The sequence below is a fragment of the Cervus elaphus genome, chromosome 17 (assembly GCF_910594005.1).
Source record: "Cervus elaphus chromosome 17, mCerEla1.1, whole genome shotgun sequence".
Taxonomy (NCBI): domain Eukaryota; kingdom Metazoa; phylum Chordata; class Mammalia; order Artiodactyla; family Cervidae; genus Cervus; species Cervus elaphus.
The window spans coordinates 23,216,936-23,239,939 of NC_057831.1; the positions used below are offsets into that span (position 1 = coordinate 23,216,936).

The 23,004-nt window shown below is 34.4% G+C and overlaps 1 protein-coding gene across 4 annotated transcripts in view; it reads left to right on the forward strand.

Annotated features, from left to right (window-relative positions):
* CENPE (centromere protein E) overlaps positions 1–23,004 on the forward strand; it is a 78,762-nt gene that overhangs the window by 12,776 nt on the left and 42,982 nt on the right. For 3 of the 4 annotated variants that reach the window (XM_043871246.1, XM_043871248.1, XM_043871247.1), the window contains exons 12-25: positions 866–985; positions 1,873–2,031; positions 5,392–5,536; positions 7,715–7,803; positions 9,466–9,633; positions 13,649–13,723; positions 13,947–14,066; positions 15,989–16,111; positions 16,193–16,358; positions 16,743–16,897; positions 17,395–17,709; positions 17,819–18,091; positions 18,247–18,405; positions 22,146–22,349. In XM_043871246.1, the coding sequence (XP_043727181.1) occupies positions 866–985; positions 1,873–2,031; positions 5,392–5,536; positions 7,715–7,803; positions 9,466–9,633; positions 13,649–13,723; positions 13,947–14,066; positions 15,989–16,111; positions 16,193–16,358; positions 16,743–16,897; positions 17,395–17,709; positions 17,819–18,091; positions 18,247–18,405; positions 22,146–22,349 (2,271 nt within the window). The remainder of the gene's footprint in view (positions 1–865; positions 986–1,872; positions 2,032–5,391; positions 5,537–7,714; positions 7,804–9,465; positions 9,634–13,648; positions 13,724–13,946; positions 14,067–15,988; positions 16,112–16,192; positions 16,359–16,742; positions 16,898–17,394; positions 17,710–17,818; positions 18,092–18,246; positions 18,406–22,145; positions 22,350–23,004) is intronic. The other variant, XM_043871249.1, reaches the window with a different exon arrangement.

Below are 23,004 nucleotides of genomic sequence, written 5' to 3' on the forward strand. Positions count from 1 at the left end.
CTAAAAATAGATATAGGTCTTTTAATTGACATACCATACCTGATAAAATAAGATTGATGTGTTTTTCCAAAATCACAAAATCCATTATCCCACCTCTACAATTTCTGCCACATTCAACACTATTTTACTGAAATTGACTTGATTTTTTATTTTTACAAACTCACTTATGAAAGGAAACTTTATATCAGTTCCATAAATGAAAAATTAATATCACTTACAACAAATAGAAGGTGACTGAAAAAACATGTGTATGTGTTTATAACAACAAAAAAACTTCCCAAACTCCTGCTAGCTAATTGTTGCCTGTCTTTGCACTGAGTTAGGTCCTGCATTTTATGTTTAAAGAGAAAAAGGAGGAGGGTTGGGTGGGGGAACTGAATTGTCAACAGAATAGCTGTCTCAATGAAGGATTCAGCGTCATATATAATGGACACCTTCATGTACCCACTTAAAGTGACTTCTGATACACGCTAAGAAATATTGGTTTAAATAGCTACTGAGTACTAGATCTAGGTACTGTCAGAGAAAAAAGGTAGAAAATAGAGTCACGGGCTTCACAGAATTTATAGTCTTACAGGGAAGACAAGACGTGTCTTCCAATGTGATTGCCTTGGATTAACGCTTAAGTGGCTAGTAAGTAGGATAGAGCTCAAAGGAAGGAGAAGGGCTTTTGATGGGAGCCCTACTGGCCTTGTTGTGGGGACATAGAATGCTCTCTGTATTCAAAAGTATTAAACTACCTGGGAAGAGTACTGATTTTTTTTCTTTCTATCTTTTTTTTTTACAAAACTTAATTACAAGAAAACCAAGTATTATTAGTTTTTGTGTGTGTTGAGTGCATAATACTCTTGCATTTTTTTCCCAGTTTGCCAGCACTGCCAAATACATGAAGAATACTCCTTATGTTAATGAGGTATCAAGTGATGAAGCTCTCCTGAAAAGATATAGGAAAGAAATAATGGATCTTAAAAAGCAATTAGAGGAGGTATGTATGAACCATTTATTTCAGTAAAGAGAAGAGACAGATTTAGAATTGAGATCTGCCTAAATGCCCAGAGATTCTGAAGCCATCAATAAGTGAGCTCTGCAACCTAGATTTAAAACAATTTTCAACCAAGAAGAAATCAACTCATAAAAAAATTTAGTTTAATTTACCATAAACTAAAAGACTTGGTTTCCTGAAATTATTTTAGGTTTTGTTTTTCATTTTCAAAGGGTAAAATTTGGTGTTTTCAAATGGGCCAAGTTGAGAGAGTTTTTTAAAAAATTATCACAAATACATAGGAAAAATTAGGTTAAAAAAGAGAGAGGCCATGTATAGTTACCTGAAACTACTTTCCAGAGTTTCACATTATCTTGAATTTTTCTTCCAACCCCAGGATAGGAATTCAATAAAATAGGATAATCACTTAAAATTGTAATATAATTTGTTTAACTATTATGGCCCTCGATTTTGTGTAAATCTTGCGTTCTGGTGATATTTTTAGGAATGATCTAAAATAACAAATGGTAATCTTATGAAAACATCACTTCTTTTGCTGTAGGTATTCAAGTCTCTGCTTTTATAACCTCTCTGCCTTCTATTTATATATTTTAAGCAGTTAATAGATTTGCCTTAGCTGCATTGTAATAATTTTACACACAGCATATAGAATAATGACATGAGAAGAAATGGATATTTTATTTTTAGTTTGAGAAATTACTGACTATGATAACTGTGTACTAGAGTTCTGCACATAAGAGTATATTTTATTTCAATATAATTAAAATTCTCTTAGTTCACATACAAATTTCTGTTCTTTTAAGCTACTTTCAAGGTTTTAAAATACAGCTACATTTATTATTAACATAATCCATTATTACATTCTATAGGTTTCTTTAGAGACTCGAGCTCAGGCAATGGAAAAAGACCAACTAGCCCAGCTCTTGGAAGAAAAAGATCTACTTCAAAAAGTCCAGATTGAGAAAATTCAAAACCTAACAAGGATGCTAGTGACATCTTCTTCCCTATCATCGCAGCAAGAATTAAAGGTAAAATTTGAAAGATAACAGCTTAAACTTGGTATACAGAAAATAGAACTGGACATTCCTAAATATTGATTACATAATTATTCATTTATAATCTTTTGATACATTATATTCAAGAAACCAAGAACCTGTTGTATATTTGAAGTTGTTGAAATTACAGATGTAGAAGTATTAATTCAAGGATTCAAGCTTACTACTTTAGTTTTCTTTTAGGAGTTTTATGGTTTCAGGTGTTAACATTCAAGTCTTTAATCAGTTTCAATTGATTTTTATATATGAAAAAATCATATATTATATACATATGTATAGTAGTCCAGTGTAAGTGTATCTTACTTATGTGTAAGTAAGATAAAATCCAGTTTCATTCTTTTACATATGGCTGTCCAATTTTCCCAACATCACTTACTGAGCAGACTGTCCTTTCCCTATTTTATCTTCCTGGTTCCTTTGTTGTAAATTAATTGATCATATATGTGAGGGTTTATTTCTGGGCTTCTATTCCATTGTTTTTATGTGTCTGTTTTTGTGGCACTATCATATGTATTGTTTTGATTGCTATAGCGTTGTAATAGAGTTTGAAATCAGGAAACATGATGCCTCCAGCTTTGCCCTTCTTTCTCAAGATTGTTTTGGCTATTTGGAGTCTTCTGTGGTTTACAGTCTACAGTATAGCCAAGGAATCTGTTTTTGATATGTTTCTTAAGAAATTCTAATACAATTAATTAGCTGATTGGAAACCATGGGTGTCTGAAGTATATTGGAATATTTTCTGTTTAAAGAAACAAAAATGTTAATATCAAGAAAATGATTTAGACTATAGATCACCATAGTAATCAAAATTCTGACTTCTGATTTGTGTCTTTTTTTGTTTTTGCGAGGGCTTTATTTATCTGACAGATTTTTTTTTATGTAAGAGGATAGCCTTTGGATTTGAACTCCCTAGGTATGAATCCCAGTTCTGTCAATTCCTAACACTTAATTTTAGACAATATCTCAAATATACTTTGCTACAGTTTCCTTATCTGTGATATAATAGCTTGGTCCCTACTTCTTAGGACTGTTGTGAGAATTAAGTGAAGTAACATACAGTATGTGCATAATACTACACTTTACACTCAGAAATCCTCAATAAATGTATACTGCTAAGATTGTTACTGGGCTTTCCTGGTGGCTCAGTAGTAAAGACTCCACCTGCCAACACAGGAGACGGTTTTGATCCCTATTCTGGGAAGATCCCACATGCTGTGGAGCAACTAAGCCTGTGCTTTGCAGTTATTGAGCTTGTGCTCTAGAGCCCAGGAGCTGCAGCTACTGAAGCCCGCCTCGAGGCCATGCTCCACAACAAGAGAAGTCACTGCGGTGAGAAGCCCAGGAGCTGCAATTAAAGGAAAGCTGGCGCAGCAACAAAGACCCTACATGGCCAGAAATAAATATGCTTTAAAAATATATATATTATTAATAGGTATCATGTACAGATCACCATTCTAAGTATAGAGACACTCAAGATCTATTTCTTGACTGAGTGATAAGTAGAAAATAGCCCAGTGGAAGGTTTAGGGAATAGTATTTCAGAAAAACACATATACAAAACCTTGAAATTGTGGGGCAACAGTATATTAGACTTTCTGGTGGCAGGGACATTGTAAACCACATTAAGGGATTTGAACTTTGCGTTTTGCTAAAAGCCTTGTATAGAACGTAGTAGGAATTGCATTTTGGAAAGGTGTGATTGCTATGTGCATCAGATTGATTTGGCCTCTACAAGGATTGTGGTTCTGAAGATGGAAGAAATTGGATAAACGGCAGAGCTATTTGGGAGGCAGACTGAACTGAACTTTGTGGTTGTTTGGATGCAGGGGCAAGGAAAGAGAGAAAGAGGCATCCTGAATGACTTGCAAGCATTACTAGAATTTCTGGGCAGTTGGTAGTGTTTTCACTGAATAAAGAGTGGTGGAGCTGCTCAATGTTTGATTCAGGACATCTCTATTTTAAGACATCAGGCAGTTGGAAATGTGAAAGATCTGAGATGGAGATATCAGTTTGGGTATTAACTACAGCTGATCCGATTTAAAGTCCTAGGAATGGATGAGCTTGGCCTTGGAGCATGTTGAGAATGGAAAGAACAGAGGGTCAAACACAGAACCCCAAGAAACAACAACTTTTAGGGAAAAGCAGAATAAAAGAACCCCTATAGGAGCCCATGTTGAGCTCTAGAATTGAAAGGAAATCAGGTGAATGTGGTAAGCAAGGTCACATTCTGCTAAGAAGTTAAATGAGATACATACAGACAAAAATGCTTCAGATTTAGAAATGAAGCTTATTTGCAAAAGCAGTTTGAGTTGATGTGTTGGTAATAAAAGCCACCTTGCTGTGGGTAGAGATGCCCAAAGGGATGGGATCTTGAATACAATTGAAGAGTCTGGCCTAAGAGAGAAGGAGAAACATCTATTCATTTCAACAAGGACAGAAGAAGAAATGCTTCTGTAAGTTTAGTCTTATATTGTCTTTGTAAAATAAGTTTAACTTTTCTGCTGAGATATCAGGAGATGGTTGGAGACACGTTCATAGACAGTGCTAAGAGTTTGAAATAGTATAGCACGTGGTGTTGAGCTGAAGGTCATTGGAGTGAAATATTTATATATAGCTGGGTTTTGCAGAGCAGGCTGTGGAAAGGGCTGGCTGTCTCAAGCCTAAAGGTACTGTGTGTAGGGGCATGAAAGTGAGCAGTATATTCTGGGAACAGCAGTTAATTTTGAGATGCAGTGCAGTAGACAGAAATGATCCTGAAGAGACAAAGAAGAAGTAGATAAATGATGAGGAAGAAGATAGTGTAAAAACTAAAAGAAAATGGTAGCTAGAGAGAAGTGAGGAGGCAAGAGTTTGTTTCTTTAAAAAATCAAAAGCAAATAAGTAGGCTTGAGCATTTGTGAAGCCAAGAAGGAGCTAGGGAAGGTGACAGATGGCCAGATAACTGAGGGAGCAGAGCTGGGTACCCCAAAGTGCTGTCAATAGCTATGGGGTGGCAGCAGCAGCTGTCCCTTCCTTGCAACACCAGAGTACTTAAAAGTTGTATGTCAACCGATTCCTTTCAGTTATGTTCCAGAAAAGCTTATAAGTAAACCTTCAAATAAAACGTATAGTGTAAGTAATAATTTCATCAAAGTTTTCATGGGGTTAAACACTGATCTGAAAAGCTTGAGTATGTTTTCTTATCTCAGATATCCTTAAATTATTAAGATACTAAACTCGACTTAGTACAAATTCCACCAAAGCAATGGTTTTTTAAAATGGAAACTAGTTCCCTTGTTTTACAGTGTATGAGCCCCAGTCTGTGTGAGGTAATTTTGATTTCTTTCTTTTTAGGCTAAAAAAAAACGAAGAGTCACTTGGTGCGTGGGGAAAATTAACAAAATGAAGGACTCAAACTACGTAAATGAATTTAATATGGCAGCGAATGTAACAACAAGAACACATAAGGCTGCTGTAAGTTTAGGAGAAATTGATGAATGTGAGTACTTTTCCAATTACTTTCATTTATAAAAGCATCCCTATACAGAGGGACTTTTTTTTTTACTTTATTTTTAATTGAAGGATAATTGTTTTACAGAATTTTTTTGTTTTCTGTTAAACCTCAACATAATCAGCCATCAGTGTACATATGTCCCCTCCCTAAAGCAAGGACTTTATTTATAACTCAGTAATGTGATAAACACATTTAAATAAAATGTGTGTATCAATATTTTAAGTGTAATTACAATGGAGATAATGAGAAAGTTAAATGATTTTAAGAAACTGAATGTTCATGAAGTTTTCTGTTTTTTCCAGATCTCTTAAGAATGATGATGCATTGTAGTTGAAGCACACATTTTTGTTCTAATCATTATCCAGTTAAATTAGGATCCACATAACATCAGCCTTAAACTACTAATCTTTTTTTTTCCATTTATTTTTATTAGTTGGAGGCTAATTACTTTTGAAAGAATTCCTGTGTTTAACACAGAAATCTGTTTCAGAATTGTCTCCAATGTAGTTATAAGTATTTTTTAGGGGCATTTTATTTATTTTGCTGTGCTGACTTTTCTTTATTTGTTTTAATTAATTTATTTTAATTGGAAGCTAATTATTTTACAATATTGTAGTGGTTTTTGCCGTACATTGACATGAATCAGCCATGGGTGTACATGTGTCCCCCATCCTGAACCCCTCTCCCACCTCCCTCCCCATCCCATCCCTCAGGGTCTTCCCAGTGTACCAGCCCTGAGCGCCCTGTCTCATGCATCGAACCTGGACTAGTGATCTGTTTCACATATGATAATATACTTGTTTCAATGCTATTCTCTCAAATCATCCCACCCTCTCCTTCTCCCACAGAATACAAAAGACTATTCTTTACATCTCTGTCTCTTTTGCTGTCTCGCATATAGGGTCATTGTTACCATCTTTCTAAATTCCATATATTAAAAAAAAAAAATTCCATATATATGCGTTAATATACTATATTGGTGTTTTTCTTTCTGATTTACTTCACTCTATAATAGGCTCCAGTTTCATCTGCCTCATTAGAACTGATTCAAATGCATTCTTTTTAATAGCTCAGTAATACTCCATTGTGTGTATGTACCACAGTTTTCTTATCCATTTGTCTGCTGATGGGCATCTAGGTTGCTTCCATGTCCTGGCTATTATAAACAGTGCTGCGATGAACATTGCGGTACATGTGTCTCTTTCAATTCTGGTTTCCTCGGTGTGTATGCCCAGCAGTAGGGTAGCTGGGTCATATGGCAGTTCTATTTCCAGTTTTTTAAGGAATCTCCACACTGTTCTCCATAGTGGCTGTACTAGTTTGCATTCCCACCAACAGTATAAGAGGGTTCCTTTTTCTCTGCACCCTCTCCAGCATTTATTGCTTGTAGACTTTTGGATAGCAGCCATTCTGACTGGCGTGTAATGGTACCTCATTGTGGTTTTGAGTTGCATTTCTCTGATAATGAGTGATGTTGAGCATCTTTTCATGTGTTTGTTAGCCATGTGTATGTCTTCTTTGGAGAAATGTCTGTTTAGTTCTTTGGCCCATTTTTTGGTTGGGTCATTTATTTTTCTGGAATTGAGTTGCATGAGTTGCTTGTGTACTTTTGAGATTAATTCTTTGTCAGTTGCTTCATATGCTATTATTTCTCTTAGGGTCATTTTAAAATCTACTTAAAATAATCAAATCTCAAACTTAGAATTTGTCCTTTTTACCTATACTATACTAAGGATCCATGTATTTTATCACTTATTCTAACCAGTGATCTTAATTCACACAATAATACAAATGATCACATCTGTTTTTAATGTATTCTTGTCATTCATATAGTAAGTACATATTGAAAGTGAAAGTGAAGTCACTCAGTTGTATCTGACTCTTTGCAACCCCATGGATGTAGCCTACCAGGCTCCTCTGTCCATGGGATTTTCCAGGCAAGAAAACTGGAGTGGGTTGCCATTTCCTTTTCCGAGAGATCTTCCTGATCCAGGGATTGAACCCCGGTCTTCCACATTGTAGGTAGATACTTTACCATCTGAGCCACCAGGGAAGTCATGTTAGTTTGAGTTTATTACCTCTGATGAGAATTTTTTTAATCTTTGAGTTTTAAGAATCTTAATAACATGTTTATGGATAAATTTCTTTTCTCTCTAATTATAGCTCTCTGTTCAGAGTCTGATGTTTTCAGTAACACTCTTGATACATTGACTGAGATAGAATGGAATCCAGCAACAAAGCTACTAAGTCAGGTAATTTAAATGTATTTTACAGAGCATTATGGTTTTATTCTTTTTAAAACTCATTTGTTATTGGTGCTTATTGTTGTTGTAACACATTTCTAGCTCTCAGTTAATTTCAGTAACAGTTTTGGTTCCATTTAGGGCTTCCTGGGTGGCATTAATGATAAGGTGAAAGTTAAAGTTGCTCAGCCCTGTCCGATTCTTTGCAACCCCATGAAACTATACAGTCCATGGAATTCTCCAGGTCAGAATACTGGAGTGGGTAGTCTTTCCCTTCTCCAGGGGATCTTCCCAACCCAGGGATCAAACCCAGGTCTCCCGCATTGCAGGCAGATTCTTTACCAGCTGAGCCACAAGGGAAGCCCAGTGATAAAGAGCCCAGCTACCAATGCAAATGCTTAAGAGATGCAGGTTCAATTCCCTGGGTTGGGAAGATCCCCTGGAGGAGGGCATGGCAACCCACTCCAGTATTCTTGCCTGGAGAATCCCAGGGACAGAGGACCCTGGTGGGCTACGGTCCGTAGGGTCGCAAAAAGTCAGACAGAAGTGACTTAGCGACAATCCCCTAGGGATAAAAAGGGTTGACTTTTAGTGTCAAAATTCTCAGTCGTGTATTAGAAGAGTGATACATGTTAGGGAATGGTAAGATTGCCAGATAATACTGAAAATTAAAAGTGAGTGTGTATTATTTTATCAAGAGTTTAAGAAATAAGGAATAGTATAGTCAATACTACAGTAAATTAAATTATATATTTACTTTCTAGACTCTTAATGTTCAAAGAAATATAGTTTTAAAAATTATTTATTAAAGAAAATTTCATTTTCACTTTGGAGGAAAATTGCAGTGATTCTTGGGAATCATTATTCCCATTAGCCAACCGTTGCAACTAGTTTTAATTAGTTAAGTATTTAGACGAAGTATTTTTGTGTCCCTAAAACATACTTTAGAAGTTCAGTGTTTTTTGAAAATCCCTGATGTTAGTTTTGTTTTTAACTCATAATTTGACTCTCAAACAGTATAGAAAGCAGAAACAGACCCCCTTTGAATATAGGAAAACCTAGCAGCCACTAGAGTTGTTTGTTTGTTTGTTTTTTCATTTATTTTTATTAGTTGGAGGCTAATTACTTTACAGTATTGTAGTGGGTTTTGCCATACATTGACATGAATCAGCCATGGATTTACATGTGTTCCCCATCCCGATCCCCCCTCCCACTAGAGTTTTAAAGATCAATAATCTCTGTTTCACTTCTTAAATTCAGAGATACCTGAGAAATAAAATAGTAGTCAGACAAGTGAAGAGTTAAATTATCAGCTTTACAACTAATGAGTTTAAAGACCTGTATTCCATTTTATGCGTCCTACCTCCTACTTCTGACAACTTTTCCAGTGAGGAACAGGCAGACCATTTGTTTATATGATCATTTTTTTTTTTCCCATCCTAACCCTTTCAAAATAGTCTTCTATTCTGAGTTAGTTTACCAAAATTGCAGACCCTTTATCTTACTCTGTATCAAGCTAGACCATTAAAAAGATATTGAAGAAGAAAATGGCCTGAACCACCAAATGATTCAAAGTTAAATTAATTATTTGATTAATCTAAATTTTAGTTAAGAAAACAAAGCATGTATGATTCGAATTCTGACTTGAAAATTTGGTTTTGTTTACAATAGGAAAACTTAGAAAGTGAATTGAATTCACTTCGTGCTAACTATGATAGCCTGGTACTAGACTATGAACAATTAAGAAGAGAAAATGAAGAAATGGAATTGAAATTAAAAGAAAAGAATGATTTGGATGAATTTGAAGCTCTGGAAAGAAAAGCAGAGAAAGATCAAGAGGTAAAGAATGTGGAAATGTGAAACTAAACTAAAAACACAGAGGTATTCTCTTAAAACTATTTATTTCTAAAGTTGAGATGTTGAAGATGTACCTATTTTCCACATATATACACAATTTAGAGAATTTAAGAAATTATTTATATTGTTTTAAAAATAGTTAAATCATATTTGTTTCTCTTGTGCTTATGAACAAGAAAAAGAAATTAAGAACATCTTTAGCAAGGTTTGGTGAATCTGCCTATTGATGGATTTGTCTTGAAGAAATTGTTTTCTTATAATTTGTATATTAAAGTATTTAATTTGTTGAGCATATGAGAAATGCTGCCTAACTATAGCCATTTCCTTCTGAGACCAACATGAATTTTAATATCCAGCTGAATGTTTTATATATGAATATTATCTATTAATGAACTTTGTTTTCTTTAGAAAGTATATACCTAAATAACTATGTGTGTAGTATTAGGCTACATGTTAAGCTAATTCAGAAGCCATCAGACTTTGGGACTTGGAAACTGTCCAAAAGATTCAAGAGATTTCTCAGTGTAGAGAGTCTTTAACCTAGAGTTCATAAACATTTTGAAATTATTTTTATGGAATTTTGGAGTCCATATCAGTTTTCTAGAGTAAGAATCCACAGCTACCATCAGACCTGGGACATGATCCATTAGTGAAGTGAAAGTCTCTCAGTCGTGTCCGCCTCTTTGCAACCCCATGGACTATACAGTCCATGGAACTCCAGGCCAGAATACTGGAGTGGGTAGCCTTTCCCTTTTCCAGATCTTCCCAACCCAGGGATTGAACTCGGGTCTCCTACATTGCAGGCAGATTCTTTACCAGCTAAGCCACCAGGGAAGCCTGACATGATCCATGAATCCCCTTAAAAATGAGAGTCAGTGTTTTAGTGTAGATAAAATATTAGTTAATTTGTAGCTGCTTCTCAGATTTCTGTGTGGAGAGCCCAGAGGGACACAGTTCTTTTTTCTCAGTTTCAGAGTTTCTCACCTGTTTTTCTTTCTTAAGAAGAAAAAAAGAATTCTGTGCTAAAAGTTCTACCTACAAACTGTAGTATATTTACTTCTGCATTTCATAGGTATATACTGAGAGGCAAAAATCTGTAAGTTCTCCACAGAGTTTCATTTAACTTGTTTTAAAATTTGTGAATTCAAAAAAAAAAAAAAATTTTGTGAATTCACAAAATGTAAAACATCATGAGAAGAAAAGTGAACTTCAACATGTAATCTGAGTTTTATTGAGAGGGAAGTTCTAGTATCATGCTTAAGAGCATGGTCTCTGGAGCAGACTAGCTGGAATGAAGCTCTAGTTTTGCTGTTTATTAGCTCATCACAAATTTGAGCCTGGCATGAATTGTGGGCAAGGCTTTGAGGAAGTCGTCAAATCTCTCAGGGCTTACTTTTCTGTGTATCTTCCCTCTTGAAGTTAAATTGGGAGCTTTTCAAGTCCCTTTCTAATGCCAAAATCTTATCTAATTTTTTATATGTACCTTATAAATAATATGGTATAAAGTTAACTTTGGGCAATTTTATACCCAAAGTGTAGCAATAATGTCTCTAATTTTTCTTACATTAAATAAATATATTCCATTAATCTTTAAAAGTGAACAAATTCACCGAATTGAATCACATACAGAAAGATTACAAAAATAACACAGTCTCACATCTTGATTTTTTTTTTCCTTTTTCCCATGAAAGGGGTAAATAATTCTATTCTCTTCATTTTCACTTGGACACACTTTGAAATTCTAGGTTCTGTGAAGTAACCTAAAATTTAAGTAATACTAACTGAATCTATTCAAAGACAGTTTTACAATATCCAGTCCATATTAAACTAAAAATGCAAGTCTGGGTGTAAGCAATAAAGTATGTTCTAAAATCAACATTTTGGGGGAAAGTTTAGCCAAAAAGGAGTAAAAGTCAAATTACAGCCTTAGGACATGTGACCATTGCCCTGGCTTCCTAAGGGTTTTATCAAAAATCACTAAAGCTGTGGGTAATTTTCAAGTAAGATACAGTAATAAAAATATTTAAATAGTAATTTTAGAGAAAGGAATAAACAAGGTCAAGTATTATCATGATCAGGGAACAAGAGAAATTTCATTTCTCTACCAATTTTAGCTTGATTTAATTTTATAATTTTCACAACTTGGAGGTATTTATGTTAATTAAATGTTTCACCTGCTGAAAACTACAGCTGAAATATGCAACATTTTTTATGTAGCAGTGGATTAACTTTGACCATATCATATAGATTCTCTACTTTCTGCATTTTAAACAGTACATCATTGGAAGAATACACTCATCTCTTTTCAAAAGTTACTTAATCTTTTTCTGTTTAGGTAAACCAGTACTTAAAATAAAGAGCAATTTCAAATGAGAAGTAAAGGAATTTTTCCTTCTAAATATTTTTCAAAACTTGAAGTTAATTATTTAGTTCTTCATTGCTGGCAAATGTGGTTTCTTTGCACACAAGTTAGAGAAGAAAAGGTAAAAGAGCCAGCCAATTTAAATTATAACAATATAGATTAAAACTTTGCTGAACAATGGGCTAGCCGCTAATCACATGGGCCAGCTGAGCACTTGAAATGGGGCCAGTCTCTACTGACCTAAGTATGAAAAAAGATGAAAAGTTACATGAATTTTTTAATACTGATTACATGAAGTAAAATAGTTATATTTATTAGATTAAATTATATTAAGGGGCTTCCCCGATGGCTCAGTGGGTAAAGCATCTGCCTGCAGTGCAGGAGACACAGGAGACCTGGATCCAATCTCTGGATTGAGAAGGTCTCCTGGAGGAGGAAATGGTAACCCACTCCAATATTCTTGCCTAGAAAATCCCATGGACAGAGAAGCCGGGCGGGCTACAGTCCAAAGGGTGGCACAGAGTCAGACACGACTGAGCATGAGCGCAGCAAGGCTAATTATATTTAAATTAATCCTACCTATTTCTTTTTACTTTTAGTAGTGGCTACTAGAAAATTTTTAATTATAAATTTGGCCCATACTATATTTCTACTGAATAATAACCTAAAATAGAAAAAATGTCAAACTAGCAGTAGTCTGAAATCTAAAACTAGTTAGGACTGAATTATTCCTCCAGAAAATTTTATTTAAATGATATGCTATTTTTGTAAGTCCCTTATATTTGACTAGAAGTTGTTTTTACTCTCTAATGACTCATCTGATTATGGAGATTAAAAAACTCTAAGGGATAATACATTTATCTTTGTTAAACTGTAGTCTACTTGTTTTGCACACTAAAGTTTTGGGTACTCAAATATTTAATGCTGCAGATATTTCAATAAAAAAGAAACTTCAATAGAAATTCTCATATCTTTAAGTAATCTTTATACTTTTAACAGTTGAACAATATAAAGCAGTAACACCATCTTTCCAGTATTTCCTGTAGAATAAACCAACAAGGTAATAGTTCATAATCCCATACATATCTTTGTAGCTTTTGTGAACAGTAAAATATTATAAAGGTACCACTTAAAACTGTCATAATCCAAAACTAAATTTCAAGTCACAACTCATTAAAAGTATGCCAGTATAAAGCTAGGTGGATAATTTATCAGAAGAGAGAAAAATCTTATAGAATAAATATACTTCTGCACTTAACCCAAAACAAAAATCTATTAAAAGTATGTTTTTTTAAGAGTTTGATTACCACTATGTCTTCTACAAATGGTAGATACTAATTTGCTTTTGACATTATTGTAGCTTTATTAACAGATGACGTAGCTATTTTGGGGTCACGCTTAGGCTTTGTTCTTATTTGTTTTGTAGGGTTTGGGGATTCTTTTGTTTGGCTGGAGAGTTTGGGGTTTTATTTATTTTTAAATAACGAGGTGCTTGTTGCAGTAGCTTGAACAGTTGCTTCCCCAGTCCTTGCTGTGTTGGGTGATTCTAGAGCGGTGAATGAATGCTATCGTTTTTTTTTTTTTTGCTTTATTAACTGTTGGTTTGCTCTGTTGCCTGTTCACATGCTCTTACAGATGCAACTAATTCATGAAATTTCCAACTTAAAGAATTTAGTTAAGCATGCAGAAGTATATAATCAAGATCTTGAGGTGAGCATTTATGTTGATGTTTCTATTGATAAGGAGCCCAAACTGTAAAACATCTATGTAATTAAATATGATTTCAGAAAATAGAGGGAATTATATTTTTAAAATCTCAACTCTTTGAATTTTGCTATCTGCTGATTTAAACTGTTAAATGTAAGTTCTTTTTAATTCCTTAAAATTGAAACCCATTTAAATTATGTTTTTCATTCTCCTTTAAATGTTTTAGAATGAACTAAGTTCAAAAGTAGAGCTGCTTAGAGAAAAGGAAGACCAGATTAAGAAGCTCCAGGAATACATAGAGTCTCAGAAGTCAGAAAGTATGAAAATGGACTTGTCATACTCATCGGTAAAAGTCAGATTTATTTTGTTGTGTCATCATTTTGACATTTGTAGTTATACTATCATCATCGCTACAAATACTTATACTGAGCCTACTGTGTGCTGGGCATTGTTCCAGTTGTTTTAAGTATCGAATTTTAGTTAACCTGTGAGAGAGGCACAATTAATATCATTGCCATTTTGTGGATAAAAATCAGAGTTGACAACACTATCCTTCAATCAGATATAAGTAAGTTAGTGATGAACTTCCATTAAAAATCAGTAATTAAAAATTTTTTTAATTTTTTTCAATTGCTTTGTACAAATGCATGGAGAAATATAGAATTAGTATCTTCAGGTAAGCACTTGACATTGATTAGTAATTAGAACTATAAAATATGTAATTGAGCCTGATTTCATAAATTACATTAATTTTATTTCATTAATATATATATTAATGTATTCTCATTATAATGAAGTAACTATTTTAACAGTTTAATATTTTTCAGAAACTGTAGCTGTAGGTTATTTTGGTCAGTATAAGATCGTGCCATTAAACAGTACTGAATCTTATGGTGGAATTAGGTGTTTTTTTTTTTCTATTTTCTTTCAATTCACCTGATTACTTCAAGAAAGTATAAGTTGAATTCTAGTTTTTAACTCTCTTTTTTTAAAAGGCAGCGATTTCTAGCCAGAAATTTTAGATTATTAGCTGCTATTGTTTTTCTTTTGTTTGCATTTGAGTTTTTCAGAGTACTTTTTGTTATTTTCTATTGGAACTCTTTTATTATCTTTTGTTAATGGCAAATGATCTTTTTGAAAGTGTTCTTGTTGTTCTAAGGCCTTGGAGAGAAAGACACTTTCATATAATTCTGGCCTGTCTATTGATAACATAAGAATTCCCACCACCACCTTTTTTTCCCTAATTTGTTTGACTGTGCCACGTGGCATGTGGGATCTCAGTTCCCCAACCAAGGATCAGATCCAGGCACCCTGCATTAGAAGCTTGGAGTCCCAACCACTGGGCTGCCAGGGATGACCTTGCCCATTTTTTTAATTGTTGTTTATTTCTTTCTCTTTATTCATCCAGTTCACTGACTCATGCATGCACCCATTAATATTTTGCCAAGGACATATGGTTGAATTCATGTATGTTGAAGTCATGTTAAAATGCCACTTCTCTCTAAAAATGAGACTGGATTTTTTTCATATTTATCAGTCATTTCCTTTTTTCTCTTCTGTGAGTTGCCTGTTCATATCTTTCCTCTATTTTTCTACTGAATTATTTTTTTTTAATTTGTGATTAAACATCCTTAATTTTAACTGTTAATTACTCACCTGTCATGTTTTGCAGAGAGTAACTTAAAAAAACAAACAAAGACTTCCCTGGCATTCCAGTGGTTCAGACTCCACACTTACACCTCAAGGGGCACAGGTTCAATCCCTGGTCGGGGACTAAGATCACACTTGCCCTGCAGCATGACCGAAACAAAACATAAAAAAAGAGTAAAGCAAAAAATAAAAATACATAGAAAACTTTTAACAGGCTAGGTGAGCAACAATTATGTTAACCTTTTTAAACAATAGCAGAATTATTATAGTACTTCTACATGATTCTTTTATAATTTTGAAATGTTATAGCTAGAATTTTTTTTTTTAATTTTTCTCTTTTGGCTGCATTGCATGGTTTGTAGGATCTTAATTCCCTGACCAGGGGTCAAACCCAGGCTCTGGCAGTGAAAACACTGAATCCTAAACCACTGAACCCCTTAAAATTCCCTAAAATATTTTTATTATGAAAAATGTTATTCATTTTTATCTATTCTAAAAATACATTTGGTAATTTGCATAACCATTTTTCATTTCTTAGGAATAGCATACATATAAACATTGGCTTTTCCAAATCTAACAAAATTAGATTTCACTAAATCTTTTTTGTCATGTGTAAAGGAAAACACTGAAGACCTAAAACAAATGAAACAGACTCTGCTTGATGTCGAAACTGTAGCTCTTGATGCTAAGAGAGAATCAGCCTTTCTTAGAAGTGAAAATCTAAAGCTGAAAGAGAAAATGGTGAGTGATTTTTGTAATATTTACAGTAACAGTTGAAATGACCAGTACATTGCTGTGAATTTACAGTGTTTCTCTCAATAGAAAGAGCTTGCAAGTACATGCAAGCAGATGGAAAATGATATGCAGTTATATCAAAGTCAGTTGGAGGCGAAAAAGAAAATGCAAGTTGATCTGGAGAAAGAATTACAATCTTCTTTTTGTGAAATAACAAAACTCACCTCCCTTATAGATGGCAAAGTTCCAAAAGGTATTTTATCATTTCAGACTTACCTTTTTGCAAATCTGTCTTTATATAGAACGGGACCTAAAAGATTTTGCAGCTGTATTCCAGTGATTAAAAATCTATTATTCCCTGGTGTCTTTAATTGCTTAATGTTAAATGTTACTGTCATTTGGTATCAGAATTTATAAATGTTTCCTTGGACATTAAATCCAAAGAGTTTAAAAATTATTTCTCAAATAAATTTAACCCAGTCTTGGACAAGGTGATTAACTATTGGATTAACTATTTACCAACACTGACGCTTTCTTTAATAAATTTCATACAATCTGATTAAATAATCTAACTACATGCATAATTTAGATTGACCCAATAATTGCAAGCTGTTTTAAACTACTAAAAATGTTCTAGATTTGCTGTCTAATATGGAATTGGAAAGAAAAATAACCCAGCTGCAGAAAGAATTGAATAAAGCAGTCGAAGAAAATGAAACTTTGCATAATGAAGTTAATTTGCTGTCAGAATTGAAATCTTTACCTTCAGAAATAGAAATGCTAAGGAAAGAGGTAAACATATTTTTAAGAAAACAACTCATGAAATAAAAGCCTTTGAGAAGTACCTTAAATATTTTGCCGTAATTTATTTTAAAGTACCAGGCAAGAGACTATAAATGTTTGATTCAGTTTGTTAGCAATGGAAATACAAGTAAAATTCTAAGAAAAGTCATGCAATGCCTGCCTCATCAGAAAGACAGAAAACATTTTAAAATGATAGGTAAGGATTTAAAGACACAGCTGGATTGTGTTTCTACTGAGTGTCCTTCTGTGTGCAATTCTTATTAGAACCAGAGATTAGAAAGCAAAACTTTGAAAGTAAAGTTAAACAGGATAATATGTGTTAAAGAAATATGGCAAGAAAAATATTGCCATTCCTCAATCAAACCTTGGTTTAATTTCAGTGTCTTTGGTGGGGAGGGAGTAAGGCAGAGAAAGCTTTTTTCCTGAAAACTGGTCAACTATATCATATCTTGTTTTCATAGCTAAGTTTGCTTTCTTTTCCACAGATACATGATAAATCTGAAGAGCTCTATAAAGTAACATCAGAAAAAGACAAATTGTCTTCTGAAGTAGTTGATAAGGAAAGTAGAATTCAAGGTTTACTTGAAGAAATTGGGAACACTAAAAATGACCTACCAACTTCCCAGTTGAGTTGTGAAAGCACTGATCAAGAATTCCAAGATGTTAAAAATCATCATATTGAATTTGACCAAAAGTATAAGATGGTCCTTGAAGAGAATGCAAAATTGAATCAAGAAATAGGAAATCTCTCTAAAGAAGCTGAAGAACTTGGGTTAAATTTGGAGGCTTTGAAGACAGAGGTTAGTGCAGGACATCCTCTAGGGAAGTGATCTTTGTTCTGGGGTTTTGCTTCCATATATATGTCGCAGAATGATCTGCTTTTCACATTTATTTTTTCTTATCTTAAAGCTCTCTCACAAAACCCAAGAACTTCAGCAAAAAACAACTGAGAATCAAGAAAGATTAAAGGAAGTGGAAGGACTGAAGGAACAATTAGAAAGTAGGGATTCTAGGCTGCAAACGTTAGAAAAGGAGAAAACTCTGATGACTGAGAAACTTCAACAAACCTTAGTAGAAGTAAAAACCTTAGCCCAAGAAAAAGATGATCAAAAACAACTCCAAGAGAGCCTACAAATTGAGAGGGACCAACTCAAAAGTGACATTCAAGATACTATAAATATGGTAAGGTTTTGACTGATTAAACTTTTGAAATCTTAGAGCCTCTTTAAAAACCTTATAGGAGCCATCATTTATTATTTATGATCAAGCAGTAACTGTAAAATGATTTTCATTGTTTCACATTCTAATGAAAATTATTTTCTATTTCTCTGACAAAGAACATAGACACCCAGGAACAACTACGAAATGCACTTGAGTCTTTGAAACAGCACCAAGAAACAATTAACTTGCTAAAAATGAAAATTTCTGAGGAAGCTTCCAAGAATTTGCATATAGAGGAAAACTTAGAAGAAACTAGGGATGAATTTCAGGAAAAGGTAAGGAGTGTTTCTGATCAAAGTTATCATAAAATCTTGAAACTTAGGTATATAACCTTAACCTCAAACACTAAAGTTCAGTTCAGTTCAGTCACTCAGTCGTGTCCAACTCTTTGAGACCCCATGAACTGCAGCATGCCAGGCTTCCCTGTCCATCACCAACTCCCGGAGTTTATTCAGACTCATGTCTGTTGAGCCAGTGTCGCCATCCAACCATCTTATCCTGTCTTCCCCTTCTCCTCCTACATTCAATCTTTCCCAACATCAGGGTCTTTTCAAATGAGTCAGCTCTTCACATCAGGTGGCCAAAATATTGGAGTTTCAGCTTCAGCATCAGTCTTTCCAATGAACACTCAGGACTGATCTCCTCTAGGATGGACTGGTTGGATCTCCTTGCAGTCCAAGGGACTCTCAAAAGTCTTCTCCAACACCACAGTTCAAAAGCATCAATTCTTCAGCGTTCAGCTTTCTTTATAGTCCAACTCTCACATCCATACATGACCACTGGAAAAACCATAGCCCTGACTAGACGGACCTTTGTTGGCAAAGTAATGTCTCTGCTTTTTAATATGCTGTCTAGGTTGGTCATAACTTTTCTTCCAAGGAGTAAGCGTCTTTTAATTTCATGACTGCAATCACCCTCTACAGTGATTTTTGGAGCCCAAAAAATAAACTCAGCCACTGTTTCCACTGTTTCCCCATCTATTTGCTGTGAAGTGATGGGACCAGATGCCATGATCTTAGTTTTCTGAATGTTGAGCTTTGAGCCAACTTTTTCACTCTCCTCTTTCACTTTCATCAAGAGGCTCTTTAGTTCTTCACTTTCTGCCATAAGGGTGGTATCATAATGGTAATCTCAATCTTTATTATTCACACTATTAATAACTCAGAATAATTTACATGCTTAAGCCTAATGTCTTTGAAATAACTTCAAATATAACTGCTTACAGTCAAAGGAAAAGACAAAAAATACTAATTCAGATTTTGAGCTGACCTTTTTTCTGAGACCTGATATAATTTGCACATCTTCAAAACCCAGTGAACTCTAACAGTGTGAGAAAGATTCAGTGCTTATTATGGCTAAAATATTTGTTTTATGTTGGATTTTGTATACTTTATGTTTGTTTAGAGTTTGCTATAGGATCAACCTGTATATCGTGTTTGTGTCTATTTCTAGGGTTTAGGCCTTAATTTTGCTTTTAGGTGCTTAAATCTTACCTTAATTCATTCTGGATAGTAAGATTCATTTTGCCCTGAGACTTTAGGAGAAAAACTGCTTTTAAAACAAAAAAAAACTGATTATTTAATCAGTTACAAATTTAATTATATACATTGGGATGCTAATGGTGATTTTTTTTTTTAGGTAGGCATATTAGTCTGCTAAGACTGCCATAACAAAATATCACAGACTATTTGTAAACTATTTATCTTTGCAGAAATGTCTGTTCAAGTTTTTGCCCATTTTTAAGTTGATTTTTTGTTGTTGTAAGAATTCTATTTTTTGGATATTAACCCTTTATCAGTTTTATGATTTGCAAGTATTTTCTCCCATTTCATAGGTTGCCTTTTCACTCTGTTGATTGTGTCCTCTGATGCACAGAAATCTTAAATTTTTATACAGTTTAAGTTAGCTTCTTTTTCCCCCCCTCTGCCCTGACACAATATTCCAGTGCTGGAAAAGGAGCTCTCTCTTCTCTCTCCTATGCTTAAGTCCTTTCATTTCCTCTATTATCTCATGTTCCCAGCTTATCTATAATTTGGATCAACCGTGGACCAAAGGTTCTTGACCTTGATTTGAAGTTTATAACTTCTGCTTTCATAAGGAGAAGGTTTTTTGAATAGTTTATTTAGAATAAGATCTAACAATGTATATCTGCTTTAAAACTAATGCAATCATAGTGCCCCATGAGAAGGAGGCCTGGAAAAGGAAATGGCAACCCACTCCAATATTCTTGCCTGGAGAATTCCACAGATAGAGGAGTCCATGGAGTCACAAAGAGCTGGACACGACAGAATGACTAACATACACACATGAGGAGGAGACAATAAATGAGAAGTGAGGGAAGTTATACTCCTTGGGACCGCCTGGCTTCTGTAGTATTATGTTCATGGTAGAAGCTTCCATGTGATAAAGGGTCTGCTGGGATTTTCACACCATTCTGTTTATTAGAGGTCCTGAAGTCTGGACTGGAAGGCTGAGGTCACCCTGGTCCGGTGATAACCATATTCCTGCTGGAATCACCCATGTAGATAAAAGAGTGGGCCCAGGAATCTCCTGGGACCCCTCTGTTCTGGGCACCACAGAACTCTATTAGTAGGTCTATCGGAAATCCTCTTGGAATGGCCATTTTCAACCTACTTGATGTCTGTCTCTTTGGAAATGCAGTTTCTCTAGTGTGTCTCAACAGAAATTAAATTTTACTCATAACCACAGTAGCTGAAATATTTCGTAGTCTGTGTTCAGTTTTGAAATGTACCTAGGGTATCAGAATACTTTGTCTCCGTCTTCTTTGTCTTTGTAGGTATTCCTTTCTTTAGGAGTAAAGATTCAGGAACCCGAATTACAGTATCTGACAAACTGTTCCCAAAGGCTATATGTTCCCCACCTTAATTTCTCATATAGTTAGCTCCATGGTGTGCACCATTGTCAGAAGCTCGAACTAAACAAAGGATGGTTTGTCCATATCCACTCTAGAGAACAAAGAAACTACTAAAAATACTAATTTGAAGTTTACATAATAGTATGGGGAAATGCATATGATCTACATGAAAAAGAAAAGCTACAGTGAATCCTATATATGTAAATTAATTATGATTGCTTTGTTTTAAAAAAGTTAATGGAAAACACTAGAATGAAATATTCCAGAATTCTAATAGTGGGTATGTTGGTGACATTGATGATATTTTTTCTCTTTATTTTTCAGATTTTTTTGTAACATTAATTATAGATCTTTATAAAAACCTTTCAAGACACATGTGACCAGTATGGAGTTGAATATTTATTAGACTAGTATAAACTTATATAGTAACAACCTAATTTCATGCCAACAGTTGTGATGTTAGTCTTAGTCTCCTTTTACCAGGGAGTTCACATTTTAAATTACATTTGGTTAAGACTTATTATGGATAAATGAATTTATATAACATACTTTTCTTAAGCAGTAAGTGAAAATTATATATTAAGAAAAGATGAATTATACTATTATAATATGAGATATATTTCTACCAAAATTACTTTGCCTTCTACATGTATACTTCCAATGGTGCATACTTACTACCTCTGAAAATGAAAGTTGGGAATATTCTTATTGGGAATAGGGAGTTCTTTCCAGCTTTTAAGGAAAGAAATAAAGTGATAGAGCTCAAAGTAGCTTACTTTTTCTTAAAATCTGGTTAGCACATCATACATAAAGATAATTGTAAATTATCTATAACTGTTTAGGTAGTTCTTATTAATGATCAGGCACAAGAGCACACACTGGAGCCAGAGCATTGGGTTCAAAACCTGGTTATTCATTGCTGAGTGACCTTGGACAAGTGACCTATCCTCTCTGGGATTATTTCCTCATCTGTCAAATGGAGATAATAATAGTACCTACCTCATAAAGTTATGGTAAAGATTAAGTATGTCAATATATGAAAATATTGCCTGATATATAAGTAATATGTGTTGGCTGTTTTTATTATTATTATTAAAAGTATTATTAACTAAGAAATTCTTTACTGTATTTATATTTTAGATGGTTGGCATAGATAAAAGCCAAAATTTGGAAACCACAAAAACCCAAGCTCTGAGTGCAGATGCTGAGGATAATGAGCTAACTGAGCAACAGAGAAAGGTATTGTCTTTAATACAGGAGAAAAATGAACTGCAACAAATGTTAGAGAGTGTTACAGCAGAAAAGGAGCAACTGAAGACCGACCTGAGAGAAAACATTGAAATGGTAGGATTTAGCACTGTGTACTTTGCAGTACATTTTTGTCCTTGTGTATTTTAGACTTTTACAGCTTTACTGAGGTATAACTTACATGCCATGTGATAAATGTAACAAATGCAAGTATACAGTCTGATGACTTTTGGCAAATATCTCTACTGTGGACTTCCCATTTTCATCAAGATGTGGAACATCACCCCAGAATGTTCCCTTGAGCCCTGATCTACTCAATCCCAGTCTTAACCTCTGCCCCATATAGTCAACTATCCTTATGGTTTTTACCTTAATGACTTTGCCTCTTCTAGAAATTCATACAAATAGAATCACATGGCATAAACTCTTTTGTGTCTTCTTTCTGTGTGTGCATGCTATGTTGCTTCAGTCACGTGTGACTCTTTGCAACCCTGTGGACCATAGCCTACCAGTCTCCTCTGTCCGTGGGTTTCTCCAGGCGTGAATACTGGAGTCAGTTGCCATGCCCTTCTCCAGGGAATCTTCCCGACCCAGGGATTGAACCCTTGTTTCTTATTTCTTGTTTCTTCTAACACCACCTGGGAAGCCCATGTCTTCTTTCTAGTCTCTTGCTTATTGCTGGGTAGCATTCCTTTGTTGGAAAGGCTACAGTTTGTTTAGACCTTCTCCTACTGGTGGAAATTTAGGTTCT